The sequence below is a fragment of the Haliotis asinina genome, chromosome 1 (genome assembly GCF_037392515.1).
Source record: "Haliotis asinina isolate JCU_RB_2024 chromosome 1, JCU_Hal_asi_v2, whole genome shotgun sequence".
Lineage (NCBI taxonomy): Eukaryota > Metazoa > Mollusca > Gastropoda > Lepetellida > Haliotidae > Haliotis > Haliotis asinina.
Window position 1 is genome coordinate 804,387 of NC_090280.1, and position 20,214 is coordinate 824,600.

At 42.6% G+C, this 20,214-nt stretch overlaps 2 protein-coding genes across 7 annotated transcripts in view; one reads left to right on the forward strand and one right to left on the reverse strand.

Moving 5' to 3' along the window:
* LOC137286165 (DNA repair protein XRCC1-like) overlaps positions 1-7,272 on the forward strand; it is a 58,794-nt gene extending 51,522 nt beyond the window's left edge. For 3 of the 5 annotated variants that reach the window (XM_067817857.1, XM_067817866.1, XM_067817849.1), the window contains 8 exons: positions 738-906; positions 2,007-2,120; positions 2,436-2,524; positions 2,672-2,740; positions 3,961-4,018; positions 5,137-5,391; positions 6,283-6,358; positions 6,816-7,272. In XM_067817857.1, the coding sequence (XP_067673958.1) occupies positions 738-906; positions 2,007-2,120; positions 2,436-2,524; positions 2,672-2,740; positions 3,961-4,018; positions 5,137-5,391; positions 6,283-6,358; positions 6,816-6,926 (941 nt within the window). In that variant the 3' untranslated portion in view covers positions 6,927-7,272. Of the gene's footprint in view, positions 1-737; positions 907-2,006; positions 2,121-2,435; positions 2,525-2,671; positions 2,741-3,960; positions 4,019-5,122; positions 5,392-6,282; positions 6,359-6,815 lie in introns of those variants that run through there. The other 2 variants (XR_010956985.1, XM_067817876.1) reach the window with 2 other exon arrangements.
* Positions 7,273-7,520: 248 nt separating this feature from the next.
* LOC137286186 (thyroid hormone receptor beta-like) overlaps positions 7,521-20,214 on the reverse strand; it is a 59,872-nt gene continuing 47,178 nt past the window's right edge. For both annotated transcript variants that reach the window (XM_067817901.1, XM_067817892.1), the window contains exons 2-4: positions 17,791-17,964; positions 16,749-16,866; positions 7,521-13,378 (exon numbers count right to left, since the gene is read on the reverse strand). In XM_067817901.1, coding sequence (XP_067674002.1) covers positions 12,348-13,378; positions 16,749-16,866; positions 17,791-17,964 — 1,323 coding nt within the window. In that variant the 3' untranslated portion in view covers positions 7,521-12,347. The remainder of the gene's footprint in view (positions 13,379-16,748; positions 16,867-17,790; positions 17,965-20,214) is intronic.

Consider the following 20,214-nt stretch of genomic DNA (forward strand, 5'->3'; position numbering starts at 1 on the left):
ACATGTCCCACCACACAAAAGAACTAAATGTAGATGCGACATGTCCCACCACACAAAAGAATTCAATGTAGATGCGACATGTCCCACCCCACAAGAGAACTAAATGTAGATGCGACATGTCCCACCACACAAGAGAACTAAATATAGATGCGACATGTCCCACCACACAAAAGAATTCAATGTAGATGCGACATGTCCCACCCCACAAGAGAACTAAATGTAGATGCGACATGTCCCACCACACAAAAGAACTAAATGTAGATGTGACATGTCCCACCCCACAAGAGAACTAAATGTAGATGTGACATGTCCCACCCCACAAGAGAACTAAATGTAGATGTGACATGTCCCACCCCACAAGAGAACTAAATGTAGATGAGACATGTCCCACCACACAAAAGAATTCAATGTAGATGCGACATGTCCCACCCCACAAGAGAACTAAATGTAGATGTGACATGTCCCACCCCACAAGAGAACTAAATGTAGATGAGACATGTCCCACCCCACAAGAGAACTAAATGTAGATGCGACATGTCCCACCCCACAAGAGAACTAAATGTAGATGCGACATGTCCCACCCCACAAGAGAACTAAATGTAGATGTGACATGTCCCACCCCTCAAGAGAACTAAATGTAGAATTGACACGCCCCACCCCTCAACAGACTCCAGTCATGACTTGTATGTCAGAGAATGTGTTTGTGTTGAGTCATACATGTCATCTTGTTTGTCCAGCGGAGCCTGCAAAGACATCGCCGGCCAAGGCCTTCCACAAGTTGATGGACAAGGTTGTGTTTGTGATGAGTGGCTACCAGAACCCCTACCGCACTGAACTGAGAGACAAGGCTCTGGAGATGGGGGCCAAGTATCGTCCAGACTGGGGACGGGGCTGTACACATCTGATGTGAGTCTTTTACAGCTATGTTGTCTCTCCCAGCTGTCTTGATGTCTGTCACCGTCTATGCCAGCTGTATAGATACGTCTCTCAATGTCTGTTCCCACTCTATAGATATGTCTCTCCAGGTCTCTCCCTGCAGTGTAGAATGGAAGTTCTCAAAACCGGCATGCTGTCAATATCGGCACTAGAATTTGATCCCAGCAGATGCTAGTTAATTTCTGATGATTTCCATGCCCTCTAATCCGACATAACAAAGAGCGCCCAATTGACAGTTTGTACAGTAGTTAACGCAGTATGCATCTGCTATCTTCACTTTCCTGTTGATTGGCTGAACAACACAGTGGGCTACAGTCAAGTCTTATGGTTAAGCATATGTAGATGAGATAAATCGGTGACCAGCACATGTGACTTGGCAAATTAAGTTCATTGATGTCTCCCAATTTGTCAGTCACTTGCCGTGTCAAGAATACTTTGAAGATCTGCGGAACATGGATTACTGTTAGATACAGTGGAGAATGTGATGACTATCAACACGCTGTTCAGTTGTACTTTATGGCACATGGAATATCATTCTCAGGTTGAAAAGGGAAATGTTTGCTAAACCAGCACGCTCGCCTTACCGGCATATTTTGCTGGTCCCAATGCATGCTGGTTTAGAGGGTTTCCACTGTAGTTATGTCTATCCATATGTCTCTCCCAGTTATATGGATATGTCTCTCCATATGTCTCTCCCAGTTATATAGATATGTCTCTCCATATGTCTGTCCATGTTATATAGATATGTCTCTCCATATGTCTATCCATGTTATAGAGATATGTCTCTCCATATGTCTCTCCCAGTTGTATAGATATGTCTCTCCATATGTCTGTCCATGTTATATAGATATGTCTCTCCATATGTCTATCCATGTTATAGAGATATGTCTCTCCATATGTCTCTCCCAGTTGTATAGATATGTCTCTCCATATGTCTGTCCCAATTGTATAGATATGTCTCTCCATATGTCTCTTCCAGCTGTATGGATAGGACTCTCCCAGTTATATAGATATGTCTCTCCCAGCTGTATAGTTATGTCTCTCCATTTCTCTCAATGTCTTTCACATAGATGTGCATTTGACAACACACCCAAGTACCAGCAGGTTGAGGGGCGTGGCCGGATTGTCACCAAGCAGTGGATTGTGGACAGCTACAAGCAAAGGAAGCTCCTGCCCTGGAGGAAGTGAGTCCAGACACCATGTGTCAGGGATATACAGAATGTGTCAGTTCTAATACAGCATGTGTTGGGGGAAATACAGCACGTGTCAGGAGAAATACAGCATGTGTTACAGGTCATGTGCCTGTAAGGTGAAATACAGAGTGTGTTTGGGGAAATACAGAAATAGTCAGGAAATACAGAATTCTGTCAAGGGGAAATACACATTGTGTAAGGGGAAATCATTATACATGTTAAGTATTCAACATTCCCACATGTTGGAGAATACACTGCTGCAGATGATGGGGAATATAGAATGCAGTGTTGTATTACGTTTTACAGATACAGAGTTGGAGATGCAGGTACCCCAGATGAAAGTTCTGATGATGAGGAGACCAGTGCTCTACCACCAAACAAGTCAGCCTCACAAGGTGAGAGTCAAGTGCTGTTGAGGGGATGACAATGAGAAGGGTGTCAGTCTAGTGGACTGTACCACATCACAAGCTGGCTTAACAAAGTGAGTGTCAAGTGCTGTTCAGATGACAGACTGTTCAACAGACTTTATATCCATGTTTCAGTAAGCAACAGCAAGAAGTCAACCACACCAAAGCCTCCCCTTAAGAAAAAGTTCAGCAAGATGGAAGTAGGTATGTGTCTCTGTTCGGTGTAGAGATGTAGGTATGTATCTCTGTTCTGTGTAGAGACGTAGGTATATGTCTTTGTTATGTGTAGAGATGTGGGTTTGTGTTCAGTGTAGAGACGTAGGTATGTATCTCTGTTCGGTGTAGAGATGTAGGTATGTATGTTTGTTCTGTGTAGAGACGTAGGTATATGTCTTTGTTATGTGTAGGGATGTGGGTTTGTGTTCAGTGTAGAGACGTAGGTATGTATCTCTGTTCGGTGTAGAGATGTAGGTATGTATGTTTGTTCTGTGTAGAGACGTAGGTATATGTCTTTGTTATGTGTAGAGATGTGGGTTTGTGTTCAGTGTAGAGATGTAGGTATGTATCTCTGTTCGGTGTAGAGATGTAGGTATGTATCTCTGTTCTGTGTAGAGACGTAGGTATATGTCTTTGTTATGTGTAGAGATGTGGGTTTGTGTTCAGTGTAGAGACGTAGGTATGTATCTCTGTACGGTGTAGAGATGTAGGTATGTATCTTTGTTCTGTGTAGAGACGTAGGTATATGTCTTTGTTATGTGTAGAGATGTGGGTTTGTGTTCAGTGTAGAGATGTAGGTATGTATCTCTGTTCGGTGTAGAGATGTAGGTATGTATCTCTGTTCTGTGTAGAGACGTAGGTATATGTCTTTGTTATGTGTAGAGATGTGGGTTTGTGTTCAGTGTAGAGATGTAGGTATGTATCTCTGTTCGGTGTAGAGATGTAGGTATGTATCTCTGTTCTGTGTAGAGACGTAGGTATATGTCTTTGTTATGTGTAGAGATGTGGGTTTGTGTTCAGTGTAGAGATGTAGGTATGTATCTCTGTTCGGTGTAGAGATGTAGGTATGTATCTCTGTTCTGTGTAGAGACGTAGGTATATGTCTTTGTTATGTGTAGGGATGTGGGTTTGTGTTCAGTGTAGAGATGTAGGTATGTATCTCTGTTCGGTGTAGAGATGTAGGTATGTATCTCTGTTCTGTGTAGAGACGTAGGTATATGTCTTTGTTATGTGTAGAGATGTGGGTTTGTGTTCAGTGTAGAGATGTAGGTATGTATCTCTGTTCTGTGTAGAGACGTAGGAAAGGAGACGAAGGTAAAGAGATGTAGGTAAAGACATATATAAAGAGATGTAGGTAAAGGCGTAGGTAAAGAGACGTAGGTATGGGGAAGTACCAGTATGAGGAAACAATGTTCATATATCTTCAGATGACGTTTATGGAGGAGACACAGACTCGGGCGAGGACACAGATGATGAAATAAGGAGGTATGTTATGCAGTATATATTGAATGTATAGATGCTGTGGACTCTCATTACATGGTGTCTGCACAGACAGAAGTAACTCAGTGTGTAGTGTCTGTGCAGACAGCAGTGTCTGAATGTGTGATGTCTCTACAGGCAGTAGTGTCTCAATGTGTGATGTTTGTATAGACAATAGTGTTGGAATGTGAGATGTCTCTACAGGCAGTAGTGTCTCAATGTGTGATGTTTGTATAGACAATAGTGTTGGAATGTGAGATATCTCTACAGACAGTAGTGTCTCAATCTGTGATGTTTGTATAGACAATAGTGTTGAAATGTGTGATGTCTCTACAGGCAGTAGTGTCTCAATGTGTGATGTTTGTATAGACAATAGTGTTGGAATGTGAGATGTCTCTACAGACAGTAGTGTCTCAATGTGTGATGTTTGTATAGACAATAGTGTTGGAATGTGAGATGTCTCTACAGACAGTAGTGTCTCAATGTGTGATGTTTGTATAGACAATAGTGTTGGAATGTGAGATGTCTCTACAGACAGTAGTGTCTCAATGTGTGATGTTTGTATAGACAATAGTGTTGGAATGTGAGATGTCTCTACAGACAGTAGTGTCTCAATGTGTGATGTTTGTATAGACAATAGTGTTGGAATGTGTGATGTCTCTACAGGCAGTAGTGTCTCAATGTGTGATGTTTGTATAGACAATAGTGTTGGAATGTGAGATGTCTCTACAGGCAGTAGTGTCTCAATGTGTGATGTTTGTATAGACAATAGTGTTGGAATGTGAGATGTCTCTACAGGCAGTAGTGTCTCAATGTGTGATGTTTGTATAGACAATAGTGTTGGAATGTGAGATGTCTCTACAGGCAGTAGTGTCTCAATGTGTGATGTTTGTATAGACAATAGTGTTGGAATGTGTGATGTCTCTACAGGCAGTAGTGTCTCAATGTGTGATGTTTGTATAGACAATAGTGTTGGAATGTGAGATGTCTACAGGCAGTAGTCTCTACAGACATTAGCTTCTCAAGGTGTGATGTCAGTACAGACAGCAATGTTTCAATGTGTGATGTCTGTACAGACAGTAGTGTCTCAGTGTGTGATGTCTGTACCAGCAGTTGTCATGCAGGGCCAAGGAGAAGGTTGCAAAGCATGAAGCTGCAAGTGCGAAGTCCCCTGAGAAGAATGATGACGTTGACCCATACTGTGGGTCCACTGATGAAGATGATGACACACCCCTAGCCAGTGCTGGAGATGATGACAGTGCTGACTCAGGACTGCCAGACCTACCAGACTTTCTCGCTGACAAACACTTCTTCCTTTATGGAGAGATTCCTGCTCCTGAGAGACGGCTCCTTGTCCGCTACATTGCTGCATACGATGGGTGAGGATGGGGCATGTGAGGGACATAGGATGGGTAGGGGAGGGCCAAATGGTAAGAGGTGGGACAAAGGATTAGGTGAATAGGAGCATAGAATGGGGAGTGGGATAAGCATATGATAAGATGCAGGACATACAACAATAAGGAGTAGGTGGGACATAAGATGGGGAGTGGGATAAGCGTATGATAAGATGCTGGACATGTAATAGGGAGTAGGTGGGACATAGGATGGGGAGTGGGAGGGCGCATGGTAGATTTGTGAGGCATAGGATAGGGCGCGGGAGAGGCATGTGATAAGAGGTGAGACATAGGAAACAGTGTTTGTGGGCATAGGATGGGGAGTTGGAGGGGCATGTGATAAGAGGTGAGACATAGGAAACAGTGTTTGTGGGCATAGGATGGGGAGTTGGAGGGGCCTGTGATAAGAGGTGGGACATAGGAAACAGTGTGAGGCACAGGATGGGAAGCGGGAAGGGCATATGATAAGAGGTGGGACATAGGATGGGGAGCGAGAGGGGCATGTGATAAGAGGTGGGACATAGGATACAGTGTTGGTAGGGCATAGGATGGGGAGCAGGAGGGGCCTGTGATAAGAGGTGGGACATAGGAACAGTGTTGATGGGGAGTGGGATGGGCTTGGGATGGAAGAGTCATATAATATGAGTAGGAGGGATGAAGGGTGGAAAGTGGGATGGGTATGTGATGAAGAGAAGGACATTAATAGTCAGTTTTGCAGAGTCATGCCGCCATGTTTGTTAACAATCAGTTCTAGTATTTGTACTCCTTGCTTTCATTTGTCCTTGTTCGAACCCAAAGCTAGCCTTGTTTACATATGTCCTTGCACTAACCTTCATTACAAATGTCATTCTTACCCTAAGCTAACCTTGTTTACAGATGTCTGGAGGAATACATGTCAGATACTGTGAAGTATGTGGTGACCTCATCCAGGTGGGATGACAATTTTGATGAGGTAAGGAGGAGCCAGGGAGGTGTTAACAGCTGAACTGTAGATCCAGGGTACCAGTTAGATTACCGGAACATGCCCTGAATATTATCAAGGATGCACTGTGCTGCACTGAATGCAACTAATATGTGAGCTGAACATACCTCCTTGTGGCTGTTTCAGACACTCAGTGGACCCGTGAAGGTCCCGGGGTAGAATAGGCCTTCAGCAACCCATGCTTGCCACAAAAGGCGACTATGCTTGTCGTAAGAGGCGACTAACGGGATTGGGTGGTCAGGCTCGCTGACTTGGTTGGCACATATCATCGGTTCCCAATTGCACAGATCAATGCTAATGTTGCTGATCACTGGATTGTCTGGTCCAGACTTGATTATTTACAGACCACCGCCATATAGCTGGAATATTGCAGAGTGCGGCGTAAAACTAAACTCACTCACTCAGTGACATGCTCTCTCTGTTTCAGGCCCTCAGTGACAATCCAAACCTGGTCTTCGTGAAGCCTCAATGGCTACATGCATGTCATGACAAGAACAAACTGATGCCCTATCAACCTTTCATAGTTGTGCCTACATGATAACAAGGAAGCCTTTCATACATGTGTGAAGCATTGCCACGATGTCTTTTGGGATCAGTTTAGTGCTTTTTAACTTGCACTAGTACAACCCAATATTACAAAGTGTAAGCTAGTTATTAGTCTAGCTTGCAACAGGTGCAAATGAAGTTTTGAGAGGGAATACACATCAGAATAATTACATCAACATATTGTAAATGGATTTCGAGTGGTGATATTAGATCTTGACTGGTGCAACACATCAGGGTATTACAGGTTGACACACAGGACTGTCTGCTGATCAGTAGTAGACAAACTAGTGACGATATCATTGCTTGGTTGTTTATCACAATAAAACAAGTGTAATGAATTTAGGATTCTTTTGTAATAATTCATATTAAAACATTTTAGAATCAACCCTGTTTTCACTTTCTGTCACCAGCTTTCACTGGTAGACAGTGTATTATATACACAAAGTGACATGGTTGAGTGTTATTGTTGTGCAGCAGTGAGCATCTGTGCCCTCAAAAGTTACACAATGACCAGAGAACCATTCGACTGGGCCAGGAGAAGCATGTCCAGTGTCTCTGTCCACTAGCAAAGAACACAACAAGAGACTGGCTACTGACAGTTTAATACTCTACTCACAAAATAAAGAGAAGTGATTGTTAGACACACCCTGGATAATTTAAACACAGCTGTCACAGGAATTGAGGCAACATGGAATACCTCCCCTCGCACAATACTGACTGACTCACTCACACACTCACTCACGGGACATAAACAGACCTAGGTGCTGTTGCAAAAATTTGATCTTAGCCCTAACTCCTGTACCTTAACATTGACTTAAGGTAGTATTAGTGGTAAGGTTATTTTGTACAACAGCACCAAGGCTGGTAGACTCCTCAGGTGGAATGGCACAGGAGAGGACCTTGCAACATCCAGGCTTGTAATGAGTTGCTGATCAGCAAATACTGGGCTGGTGAAATCGTTGAAGGGCTGGAGAAGGGAAAGCAACATGTTTCTGTTCTGCAAGTTCTGGGATACTAAATTCCTTGCCGGGCTAGTGGAGGGAAAAGTAACATCTCACTGGTCGGCAAGTCATACAACCTCATGTTACCGGTCGACAAGTTATAGAACCACATGTTACTGGTTGGAAAGTCATAAAACCTCATCTTACCAGTCGGCAAGTCATACAACCTAATGCTACAGGTTGGCAAGGCTAGTTAGAATTGAAACCTGCTTCAGGTGCCTTCCCCTGTTGGAGCTGACATGAAACGTAACACTGTCTTACTAGTTTGGTTGGTGTATGAAGCCACTGTGATCCCAGTTTACACAGAACAGAACATCTACATGAAACACTGGATAATCCATAATGCATACACACAATACAAGCCTGTGTCTGTAACACACTCGGTCAATAAATATCATGTTTATACAGTTTACCATGACGTAAACGGCGTGTGAAATCAATGTGAAACAAACTACCCAATGCTAGCAAAGACAACTGTCTCTGTTCTCTCCAGTGCTGGCTAAGATGATCGTCTCCATTCTATCCAGTACTGGCAAAGACCACTGTCTCCCAGTAGTACTGGTAAAGACAACTGTCTCTGTTCTCTGCAGTGCTGGCTAAGATGATCGTCTCCATTCTATCCAGTACTGGCAAAGACCACTGTCTCCCAGTAGTACTGGTAAAGACAACTGTCTCTGTTCTCTGCAGTGCTGGCTAAGATGATCATCTCCATTCTATCCAGTACTGGCAAAGACCACTGTCTCTGTTCTCTGCAGTGCTGGCTAAGATGATCATCTCCATTCTATCCAGTACTGGCAAAGACCACCGTCTCCCAGTAGTACTGGTAAAGACAACTGTCTCTGTTCTCTGCAGTGCTGGCTAAGATGATCATCTCCATTCTATCCAGTACTGGCAAAGACCACCGTCTCCCAGTAGTACTGATAAAGACAACTGTCTCTGTTCTCTGCAGTGCTGGCTAAGATGATCATCTCCATTCTATCCAGTACTGGCAAAGACCACTGTCTGCCTTCAAGGAAATCCTAGAGCAGTACTGAGAAGAAAGCTAACAAGAAGTATTGACAAAGGTTGAGCAACTTTGTGTCGTCATCATCACAGTGGAATTACGCACACAGTTAATATGCAACAAAAAATATCACCAGCATTTTTTCACATGCAGGGTCACAACAAACTGATAATGTTGGAATTGATTCCAAACTGAACCATTTCTCATGACGATATTAAAGATGTTATTCCTCTTTCCCACAGAGTGCAGAAATACAAAGTGTCCCTGAAAAATGTAAAACATGACAGGAATAGAAATGACAAGGTGATGATCAAGCTGAAAGGGTTGGAGGAGGGACTACATGTAACTAAGGGAGGGGTTTCAATTAAAATCCAACTAGGGGAAGGTCTAGACTTTACATGTAAACTTGGGGAGGGCTTAGCATTAACAAGCAGCTTGGGGAGGAACTGGTGTGTGTCAACATATAACTGGGGTGAGTTCTTTCCATAAGCAGTTTTAGTGAAATTTCTGAAATTTCAGCCAAGTACACAGTGAATCTACAGATAACAAATCAATGAGCCCTGTTCCTCAGATTGATGTATCCTCATTAATACTGAACAATACAAGGGCATTGTAATACAACAATGGAGACTGTTTCATTAAACTTGTTTGATCCCAAAGGACACTCTGATGAAACACGGGGGATATGATGAAACAAAGGACAATATGATGAAATGGGGGATGTGATAAAACAAGGGACAATGTGATGAAACAGTGGGGATGAGATGAAACAAAGGACAATGTGATGAAACAGTGGGGATGTAGTGACACAAAGGATAATGTGATGAAACAGTGCAGATGTGATAAAACAAGGGACAATGTGATGAAACAGTGGGGATGTGATGACACAAAGGACAATGTGATGAAACAGTGCAGATGTGATGAAACAAAGGACAATGTGATGAAACAGGCAGGATGTGACGAAAGAACGAACATTCTCATTAAAGAAAGGGCACATGTCATGGAACAAAGGATATAATATATACACACTCACATCTCCAGTAAGAAGTGTTTCCTAATAAAAGTATTTTCAAATAAATTACAAACCAAAAGCAATAAAAAGCAGCAAGGTGAAGTGAACCTGTACTGATTCTTTTGGAGACTACTATTTGTTGGGGAGCTCGACCTGCAGGTCAATCTGCCACGCAAAGGATCAGTGAAGCCATGCATCCCTGTGGAGACTGATCCATGACTGATCCTGGGGATCTATAACCATGATCAGCCCTACACTGATGGGTGCTCCATGATCAATGGTAAACTAATTTGTGAAAATACATGAGGAATGTTAGTGTGTGTAACTCAAATATAAATAGTTACATTAAAAATTCTAAGAAAATAATATTTTGAGTTAGAAACAAATAATATCATCGCAGAAACCACAAACACTAACAGAGAAACAATGTCCCAATACGAATCCAAAGAGAATGTTAATCTTCGTTGTAACAAACAACACATTCTACTGGGAGTGATTTCATTGGCTACTGCAGAAAGTGCTGAACCAGTGAGTGGACTTTTCTACAAACAAAACTTGAACATCACAAAGATACATTTGAAATTACTCTGTGAACACTGACAATCAGAATCTGGCATGAATATCTGACAATATAACACTACACCTGATGCAAGCTGATATCTTCCTGAAGGTAATCTGATGATGGGAATCTACTTCACTTTCATTGGAAAACCTGATTCTGTTGCAATAAGAGTTATCTCCCCTGGATAGGGATATTTATACAGCAATCAAATTGTCTCCCTTAATTGTATCTGTGCAAGGACTCTGATTGGCCACTACACCACCATTAAAAGACAAAAGGGGGAGAATAATGCCCTTGACACGGGCATCAAACAAGTATCACCAGCCCTTGACAAGTATAACAAAAAATTCATTAAGCTGAACACTTGATATATCAACAATGGTAAACTCTCAAGTATCAACAAGTATTGGGATATATATATCATGGCACAATATTGGTTAAAACACATGGCACAGGTGTGGTGGTAACAATGTATTTACACCCTCGCTTTACTGCATATCTGCTTGTTATGACAGAAACAATCTTATGAACAACAGAAAACAATCTTCATCTCTTACTATTGAAATGAATTCCCAAATGGCATGAAGAGGCTGTGTGATACCAGTATATACACCAGTTGTGTGATACACTTCACATACACCAGTTGTGTGATACACTTCACATACACCAGTTGTGTGATACACTTCACATACACCAGCTGTGTGATACACTTCACATACACCAGCTGTGTGATACACTTCATATACACCAGCTGTGTGATACACTTCATATACACCAGCTGTGTGATACACTTCATATACACCAGCTGTGTGATATACTTCATATACACCAGCTGTGTGATACACTTCATATACACCAGTAAGTAGTATACAGAGTGATGGTTTTGGATCACCTGACCTAGGAGCCTCCAAACTGCCACCTTGGCTCCCACAGCCCCAATAAAAAATGTCATCAATGCTAGCATAAAAAATGTAGCAATGCCACAATTTGGTTGGAGTTGCTTGTAGCAAACTCTAAGTATAAGCACCAGCTGTGTGATACCAGCATATACACCAGCTGTTTAATATACATCCTGTAAAAATAACTTGGCTTTTTTTATCTATCAACCCAGGACAGTAAATCTGAAGTGAAAATACATCAGTTAATGCTATGTCTATAATTACAAAACAAAAAACAAAAAAACCCAATAAATAGATTGACTGGTGAGACCAGCCAAAGCAACATATTTCAGTAATCTGTGTTTCTTCCAGGAGAAGAACTGGAAAATCGGGTAAAAATAATCAGGCCATGTGTGTCGCCTGTGTGACCCGTTTTCTTCCAAAGAAATATTACATACACCCAGAACATACTTTCACTATCGACGGATTATTAAATGTCAAAATGAGGCAGATATCCCGGTACTCTGGACCAGCTTACAAATGTACAGTCTCATCTCACGTGTCATCTGACTTGCAAGATATATATACATTCAAATGTATATATCCTATGTCATGTCTGATATACACTCTAATACAGATATGCAATCTCAGGCGTTCTCCAGGCAAGATGAGCTTGAGCATGTATTACTGAAAGGCAGACTGGGCTGATATTATGCTGTCATCTAGAATGTACAACAAGTCCACACTGCCGCTGCTTACACACTGGAGCAGCCTGCGGAGATTCCCCTGCAGAGATTCCCCTGCCAGTGATATCCTATAGCATCACAACAAATGGGCACCTGGTCCAGCCTCCTCCTGGACCCCACCTCACAAGTCACTATCCCTGACCTGCTTGCTTCAGTCAAACTTCCAGAACTCCTTAAATATGCTTCTGCACTTTAGAGGTAGTTCTACCCATCACAATGGCAGATCAAATATCTCCAGAAGAAGAGGTTCTATGTCTTCTACTTTCATCTTAAGCAACATTTTTGTGTGAACTTCATTGATATTGCGCAGGTCAGTGAGCTTCATGACAACCCGTGCAAATAGAGTCTTCTCTTCAGGAAACCTCAGAAGGATGTATTGTTGCAGGATGTGAGCGTACTGTTCTTGAAAGCTGTGCACTTGTTCCTGGTTGACCAGGGACCCGCGGTCAGCTGAGAACAGCGACATGATGATGAGGATCTTCAAAACGATCAGATCACCATGGATGGTGCTCATCAAGGATTTGATGAACTTGGAATATGTGAAGAAGAGGCTAGCTGACTCCGAGCTGCCCATCTTGAGGACCTCAGCACTGATGCGTTCGCCAATGTTGTCGCTGGAACTACCCTGGATGAGACAGTTCATTGTGCTGAGACTCCAGGACTCTGTGTAGGGATCATAATTCACTGCCGACCGCAACATCATGATATCTACAACTGACCCTTTCAACAATGCAATCTGGTCATCTTTACACAGTTCCTTAAAGAAGGCAATATTTTTCGCTACCTTGATTACCCGTCTTACAAAACCTTCAGCTACATTCACAAACTCTGTTGGATTTGAAGGAATGAGTTTGAGACTGGTGGTGGTTCCAGTCAGAAACTGGCTGTTCTCATGAGCCGTCAGCAGCTCCTGCATCAGGTTCCGGTCCTCATGTTTCAGCTGCTGAATCACACCACTGACCACTTCAGCACACTCCACCCATGGAGGATATTTGATTACACGCTCATCCTGACTGCTGCTGTGAGAGCATGCTCCGGGACTATCCTCCAGATTTAGCTTCCGATACTTCTCAAAGTCTTTGGAAGACTGCGGCCAGCAGTCTGCTCTGGTGACCACACCCCGAGGTGACCCAGTAAGGTCACTTTCTGATGCTGAATATGTGTCCTCTGGAGCCATCTGACCCTGGCGACGCAGTTTGTTCATGATGATCTTCGTCTTCCTCATTTTCTTTTGTTCATCACCTTCAAAACACATATCAGTATCTTGTCAGGTCTGACATAACAATGTTGTATACAGTCTTCTAAAATACAGTAGCATTCTATCACACAACTACTGATACATCTGTCCACATACACACAAAACCAATCCCACATTCCCTATACAAGTTATAGTGTATAAGGTTCCACTTAACTGTGGCCATTCAATCTCCGCAGCTACTGTAACACCTATGTAGGTGGTAGTTCAATTAGTTTTAGAATAAAATGATGAATTCTATCACACAGCTTTCTTGTTTGTTGGCTCCACACCAAATCTACATTTATGGTGAACTTCTCATGTTCAGTTTGGGGATCAACATGAAACAGTTCGAAAACAGAGACACATAGTACAAGGTACTACAAGTACACACACACACACACACACACACACACACACTGTACAAGTTCGTGCACATATAGGCATGAAAACACTGTACAAGTTCACATACACACACTGTACAGGTGAGTGGTGTTGGTCTGTAAATGATCCAGTGATCAACAGAATGACAGACACCATGCACCTTTTATGGCAAGCATGGGTGGGATCTTCATGGGTTTGAATACTGTACAAACTCTCACTCTCAACACACACACACACACACACACACACACACACACACACACACACACACACACACACACACACACACACACACACACACACACACACACACACACACACACACAGACACAGAGTATGACTTGGTTGCCAGGTAGGTTAGAAGTTGGTAAGTATAATATATCACGACGCCTTATGTTTCTGATTGTCATATGTTTTCGATTGGCCATTATGATTCCCATTTATAGAATGATAATGCGGGCAAATCCATAAGAAGCAACCTGCATGTCAACAACACGATTCCCGCTACTGGTGGGACATAAATATGCTATGAATCAAAGTCTCATTTCTCAACAACAGTAAAAAATCAATGCAAAATTAATGTTAACTCGGGAATGCAATATCTACCTCATAATCAAATGCATAAAAATCCTAAATCTTTACTTCAAAGATGCCATTAATGTTTCACCTGCCTAGCTGACAAATCATGTGACCATGACTGATTCATTTTTATGGCACCGCCAAAATCGCAAAATTGGTTATGTAAAATCAGCAATGAACTGCAAATTTCATTTCCAGACAGACACTAGTGCCATTTAAAGTATTTTGTCTATAGAAGGCTATCCACGCAAAAAAGGCCAATTAACGACAGTGAAAATATAAGGTTCTAGATACTGCTGCTGGACGGGAATGGTAGAACATTCTGTCTCATACGGCACTCACCACGATAAATGACACGGGACATGACATTCTTCTGCAGGTGTTTTGTTCCAGGCTACAGTTAAAACTGTTTTGGAGCTAATCAGAAAGGGAAATTCTTTATTATCTCTGCAATTTGAAATGTCTGACACTACAGTAGGAGTTTTTGAAACATTGGGCATGCAGTACTATCATGACATTGCTAAAACATTCAGCCAACGAAAGGATCAAAAACATATGACGTCATGTCCAGTGAAACTTTGTGATTGCTTCCACAGCAGTGGCGGATTAACGACAGAAAATGTGTGATATGCATGTAAATATAACAGTTTATGAAATATAGTTATGATATCAAAAGATTGTACCAAACATCTGACTTACTCAGTATTATGTCCTTCCTCATCCCAACATCTGACTTACTCAGTATCATGTCCTTCCTCATCCCAACATCTGACTTACGCAGTATCATGTCCTTCCTCATCCCAAAATCTCACTTACGCAGTATCATGTCCTTCTTCATCCCAACATGTGACTTACTCAGTATCATGTCCTTCCTCATCCCAACATCTGACTTACTCAGTATCATGTCCTTCCTCATCCCAACATCTGACTTACTCAGTATCATGTCCTTCCTCATCCCAACATCTGACTTACTCAGTATCATGTCCTTCCTCATCCCAACATCTGACTTACGCAGTATCATGTCCTTCCTCATCCCAACATCTGACTTACTCAGTATCATGTCCTTCTTCATCCCAACATCTGACTTACTCAGTATCATGTCCTTCCTCATCCCAACATCTGACTTACTCAGTATCATGTCCTTCCTCATCCCAACATCTGACTTACGCAGTATCATGTCCTTCCTCATCCCAACATCTGACTTACGCAGTATCATGTCCTTCCTCATCCCAACATCTGACTTACGCAGTATCATGTCCTTCCTCATCCCAACATCTGACTTACTCAGTATCATGTCCTTCCTCATCCCAACATCTGACTTACGCAGTATCATGTCCTTCCTCATCCCAAAATCTCACTTACGCAGTATCATGTCCTTCTTCATCCCAACATGTGACTTACTCAGTATCATGTCCTTCCTCATCCCAACATCTGACTTACTCAGTATCATGTCCTTCCTCATCCCAACATCTGACTTACTCAGTATCATGTCCTTCCTCATCCCAACATCTGACTTACTCAGTATCATGTCCTTCCTCATCCCAACATCTGACTTACGCAGTATCATGTCCTTCCTCATCCCAACATCTGACTTACTCAGTATCATGTCCTTCTTCATCCCAACATCTGACTTACTCAGTATCATGTCCTTCCTCATCCCAACATCTGACTTACTCAGTATCATGTCCTTCCTCATCCCAACATCTGACTTACGCAGTATCATGTCCTTCCTCATCCCAACATCTGACTTACGCAGTATCATGTCCTTCCTCATCCCAACATCTGACTTACGCAGTATCATGTCCTTCCTCATCCCAACATCTGACTTACTCAGTATCATGTCCTTCCTCATCCCAACATCTGACTTACTCAGTATCATGTCCTTCCTCATCCCAACATCTGACTTACTCAGTATCATGTCCTTCCTCATCCCAACATCTGACTTACGCAGTATCATGTCCTTCCTCATCCCAACATCTGACTTACTCAGTGTCATGTCCTTCCTCATCCCAACATCTGACTTACTCAGTATCATGTCCTTCCTCATCCCAACATCTGACTTACGCAGTATCATGTCCTTCTTCATCCCAACATCTAACTTACTCAGTATCATGTCCTGCCTCATCCAAACATCTGACTTACGCAGTATCATGTCCTTCCTCATCCCAACATCTGACTTACTCAGTATCATGTCCTTCCTCATCCCAACATCTGACTTACGCAGTATCATGTCCTTCCTCATCCCAACATCTGACTTACGCAGTATCATGCCCTTCCTCATCCCAACATCTGACTTACTCAGTATCATGTCCTTCTTCATCCCAACATCTGACTTACTCAGTATCATGTCCTTCCTCATCCCAACATCTGACTTACTCAGTATCATGTCCTTCCTCATCCCAACATCTGACTTACTCAGTATCATGTCCTTCCTCATCCCAACAGTGTAGCACTTGGCCAAACGACAACGCTTACAGAAGGACCGGGACTCAATGTTGACGTCACACTTGCCCTCACAGCGACCACGGATTGTCTGCAATAGCAACAACTTTAGTTACCATTGAAAATCATCTTGTTGTATCAAGTCACTCTCTCGCTTGGTACATCAAGTCACTCTCTCACTTCATGTGTCAAGTCACTCTCTCACAATGTGTCAAGTCACTCTCTCACAGTGTGTCAAGTCACTCTCTCGCTTCATGTGTCAAGTCACTCTCTCGCTTGGTGCGTCAAGTCACTCTCTCACAGTGTGTCAAGTCACTCTCTCACAGTGTGTCAAGTCACTTTCTCACAGTGCCTCAAGTCACTCTCTCACGGTGCTTCAAGTCACTTTCTCACAGTGTGTCAAGTCACCCTCTCCCTTGATGTGTCAAGTCACTCTCTCACAGTGTGTCAAGTCACCCTCTCACAGTGTGTCAAGTCACTTTCTCACAGTGTGTCAAGTCATTCTCTCGCTTGGTGCGTCAAGTCACTCTCTCACAGTGTGTCAAGTCACCCTCTCACTTGATGTGTCAAGTCACTCTCTCGCTTGGTGCGTCAAGTCACTCTCTCACAGTGTGTCAAGTCACTCTCTCACAGTGTGTCAAGTCACTCTCTCGCTTGGTGCGTCAAGTCACTCTGTCAAGTCACTCTCTCAGAGTGCGTCAAGTCACTCTCTCACAGTGTGTCAAGTCACCCCCTCACTTGATGTATTAAGTCACTTTCTTACTTGGTGTATCAAGTCACTCTCTCGCTTGGTGCATCAAGTCACTCTCTCCAAGTATGTCAAGTCACTCTTACACTTGGTGTGTCAAGTCACTCTCTCCCTTGGTGTGCCAAGTCACTCTCTCACTCTTCCGCTTGGTGTGTGAAGTCAATCTCTCCCTTGGTGTGTCAAGTCACTCTCTCTCTCCCTTGGTATGCCAAGTCACTCTCTCACTTCATGTGTCATTCTCTCGTGTGTCAAGTTATACTATCTCACCTTGTGTGCATTCCTCCGGAAGAAAGCCTTGCAGGACTCGCAAGAAATGGCGTTGAAGTTGTAGCCAAGAGCACGATCTCCGCATACCAGGCAAGTCTTGTCCTTCTTGCTCCCAACTATAGAGGAAACTGTCGGGTCACCACATATTGCGTTGTCTGACAGCTGCCCACTGTCCTGTAAGAGACACAATCACCTGATTATCCCAGACTTAGACACAGACATCAGCCACACATTGTGCTGTCTCCTCACTGTCCAACAGAAGTGTCTGACAGATAGCACACTCACTGAGGTAAATATACTTGTAAGTGATTCTAAGATGGTACACAATTGTTGTGGTGCATATCTGCTACATTTTCTAATTTTGATCCTATTGTGCATATTTTTTATCTGTACATATGCCAATAAGGCCCTTATCTGGAGCCCTTATCTGGAGCCCTTACCCACTGAGGTGGCCGACAAGTATCACACACATTCAGACATCCAATAGACATCACACACTCCAATGTGCCTAGCAGACATCACACACTCTGATGTGCCTAGCAGACATCACACACTCTGATGTGCCAAACAGACATCACACATACTGAGATGTCCAACAGAGATCACATACACTCAGGTGTCCAACAGACATGACACACAAAGCACCACACACATCTTCACATACTACTGGACTGAAATATTCTTTCTGATAAGTATTTCATTCATCTAACTTCAGTATATTCTGTGAAACACTGTATGCTGCTTTTATGCTCTTAAGAAAACAATAGAAAAAGTTATGCCTTTTAATAATAGTAAAATAGTTACGCATCAGTTCAGAGTTTGATATTTTCATAACTGCTGTGGTATGACATACACTATATATTGTCCTATCATGGTATAAAATACATTGTATTTTCTCCTGTCACATAGTAGTATAGGGAATGATAGTTCTGGCTCACTTTCAAGAAATGTCTCTACAACGCCTTATTTACTAAATAAGACGTTGGTGGGGCCCTTAGCTCTTGCTACTATTACCCCTACTACAAAAAAGTTGGCGGTAATTACTGTGCCTTGGTAGGAGGTAACACTGTGCCGTACGGTACGATCAATAATTCTTCTCTTACAAACCCCCTACCCGGCCCACCCCTCAAGTAGTACAAGTTAGGTTCGTCGGCTTTCATATCCACTTTATCTATGTTGTAAGTTTTGACTGACCATATAGGATCGGTGGCTCGCTTACGGCTATCGCCCTCGTGTTCCCCCGGCTGGTATAGATACCTCACACTATAAAAAGTTGGGGCCTATGTCACGTTTATATCGATGAAACAGTTTAACGTGAACCGCCTACGATCTCTTTGGTGTTCATAATAAAGGCTTGCTGGGCTTTTTGTATCCCCTGTTCTATGTACTTTTTTTTCTCGTCCTCGCTGATAGCAGACTTACGAGACTTGGACCGAATATCTTGTTTCATTCCGTTATATTTTTTGAGTTCAGAGAGGATTGAACGAAACTCCTCTTCTGAGATCTTACTATCAGAGAGTGCCGTGGAAATACGCTCACTCACTGTGTTCAGCTTTGCTTCGGCCAGAACCCTGATCTCGTCGTGTTTCAATGCCTTACGATTAAGTCTGCGTGATACTAACTTAAGCGCCAATCCTGCTAACCCTGCCACCCCTGCCGTTATTTCAATACCTAGCACTATAGGTGCGGCCACGATGGTAGCTAACAACCCAACGCCTGCCGCACCTAGTCCCATGCTGGTTACCATAAGGGTAGTGTCAGCCCCGTCCACGATATTGAAAGCTCTATGGTACTTTTTACATAGTGCTTTCCGCGTGTCACAGTCTTGTTCTAGTTGGCGTTTCACATCACATAACTGCCTCAAGCGGAACCCATCTACGGTTTCCAGCGTCTTCGCTACTTCCTCTACGACTGGGTACAGACCCATCCTATAATATATATTTTGAAAGATATTTTAATTGGGGTTCAGTTAAAAGTCTATTAATGAATTTGAAGTCTACAAGATCTAGACCATCAGTTATGGTAATAGGTGAGAGTTTAATATAATTTCCTGTTGTAATAAAAACCCCACTGAGGCTTATTAAGTGGTTTATATGACCCAAGGGGATTTCCTGTTGCATAACAATACGACAATATTGACCTAGGTGTTCGTCAACCCAGTGTATTGACACCCCGGGTAAAATTTGGTGTACTCTTGAGGTGTTTTCATTGTCTAATTTTTTAAATAAGACTTCTATGATGAGTGTGAAAGGGTTTAATATTCTATCAACAATGCTATAAGTATTATTGCTAAATGTTAATTTATTTTTTACTATAGTTATTAACCTTATTTTTTCGTTAATAATAGTTCTCATGTATAATTTCCCATACGGAATGAAATCCCCGACCCAGATGCCGTTGTTCCTAATCTTAGAGATCCACGCA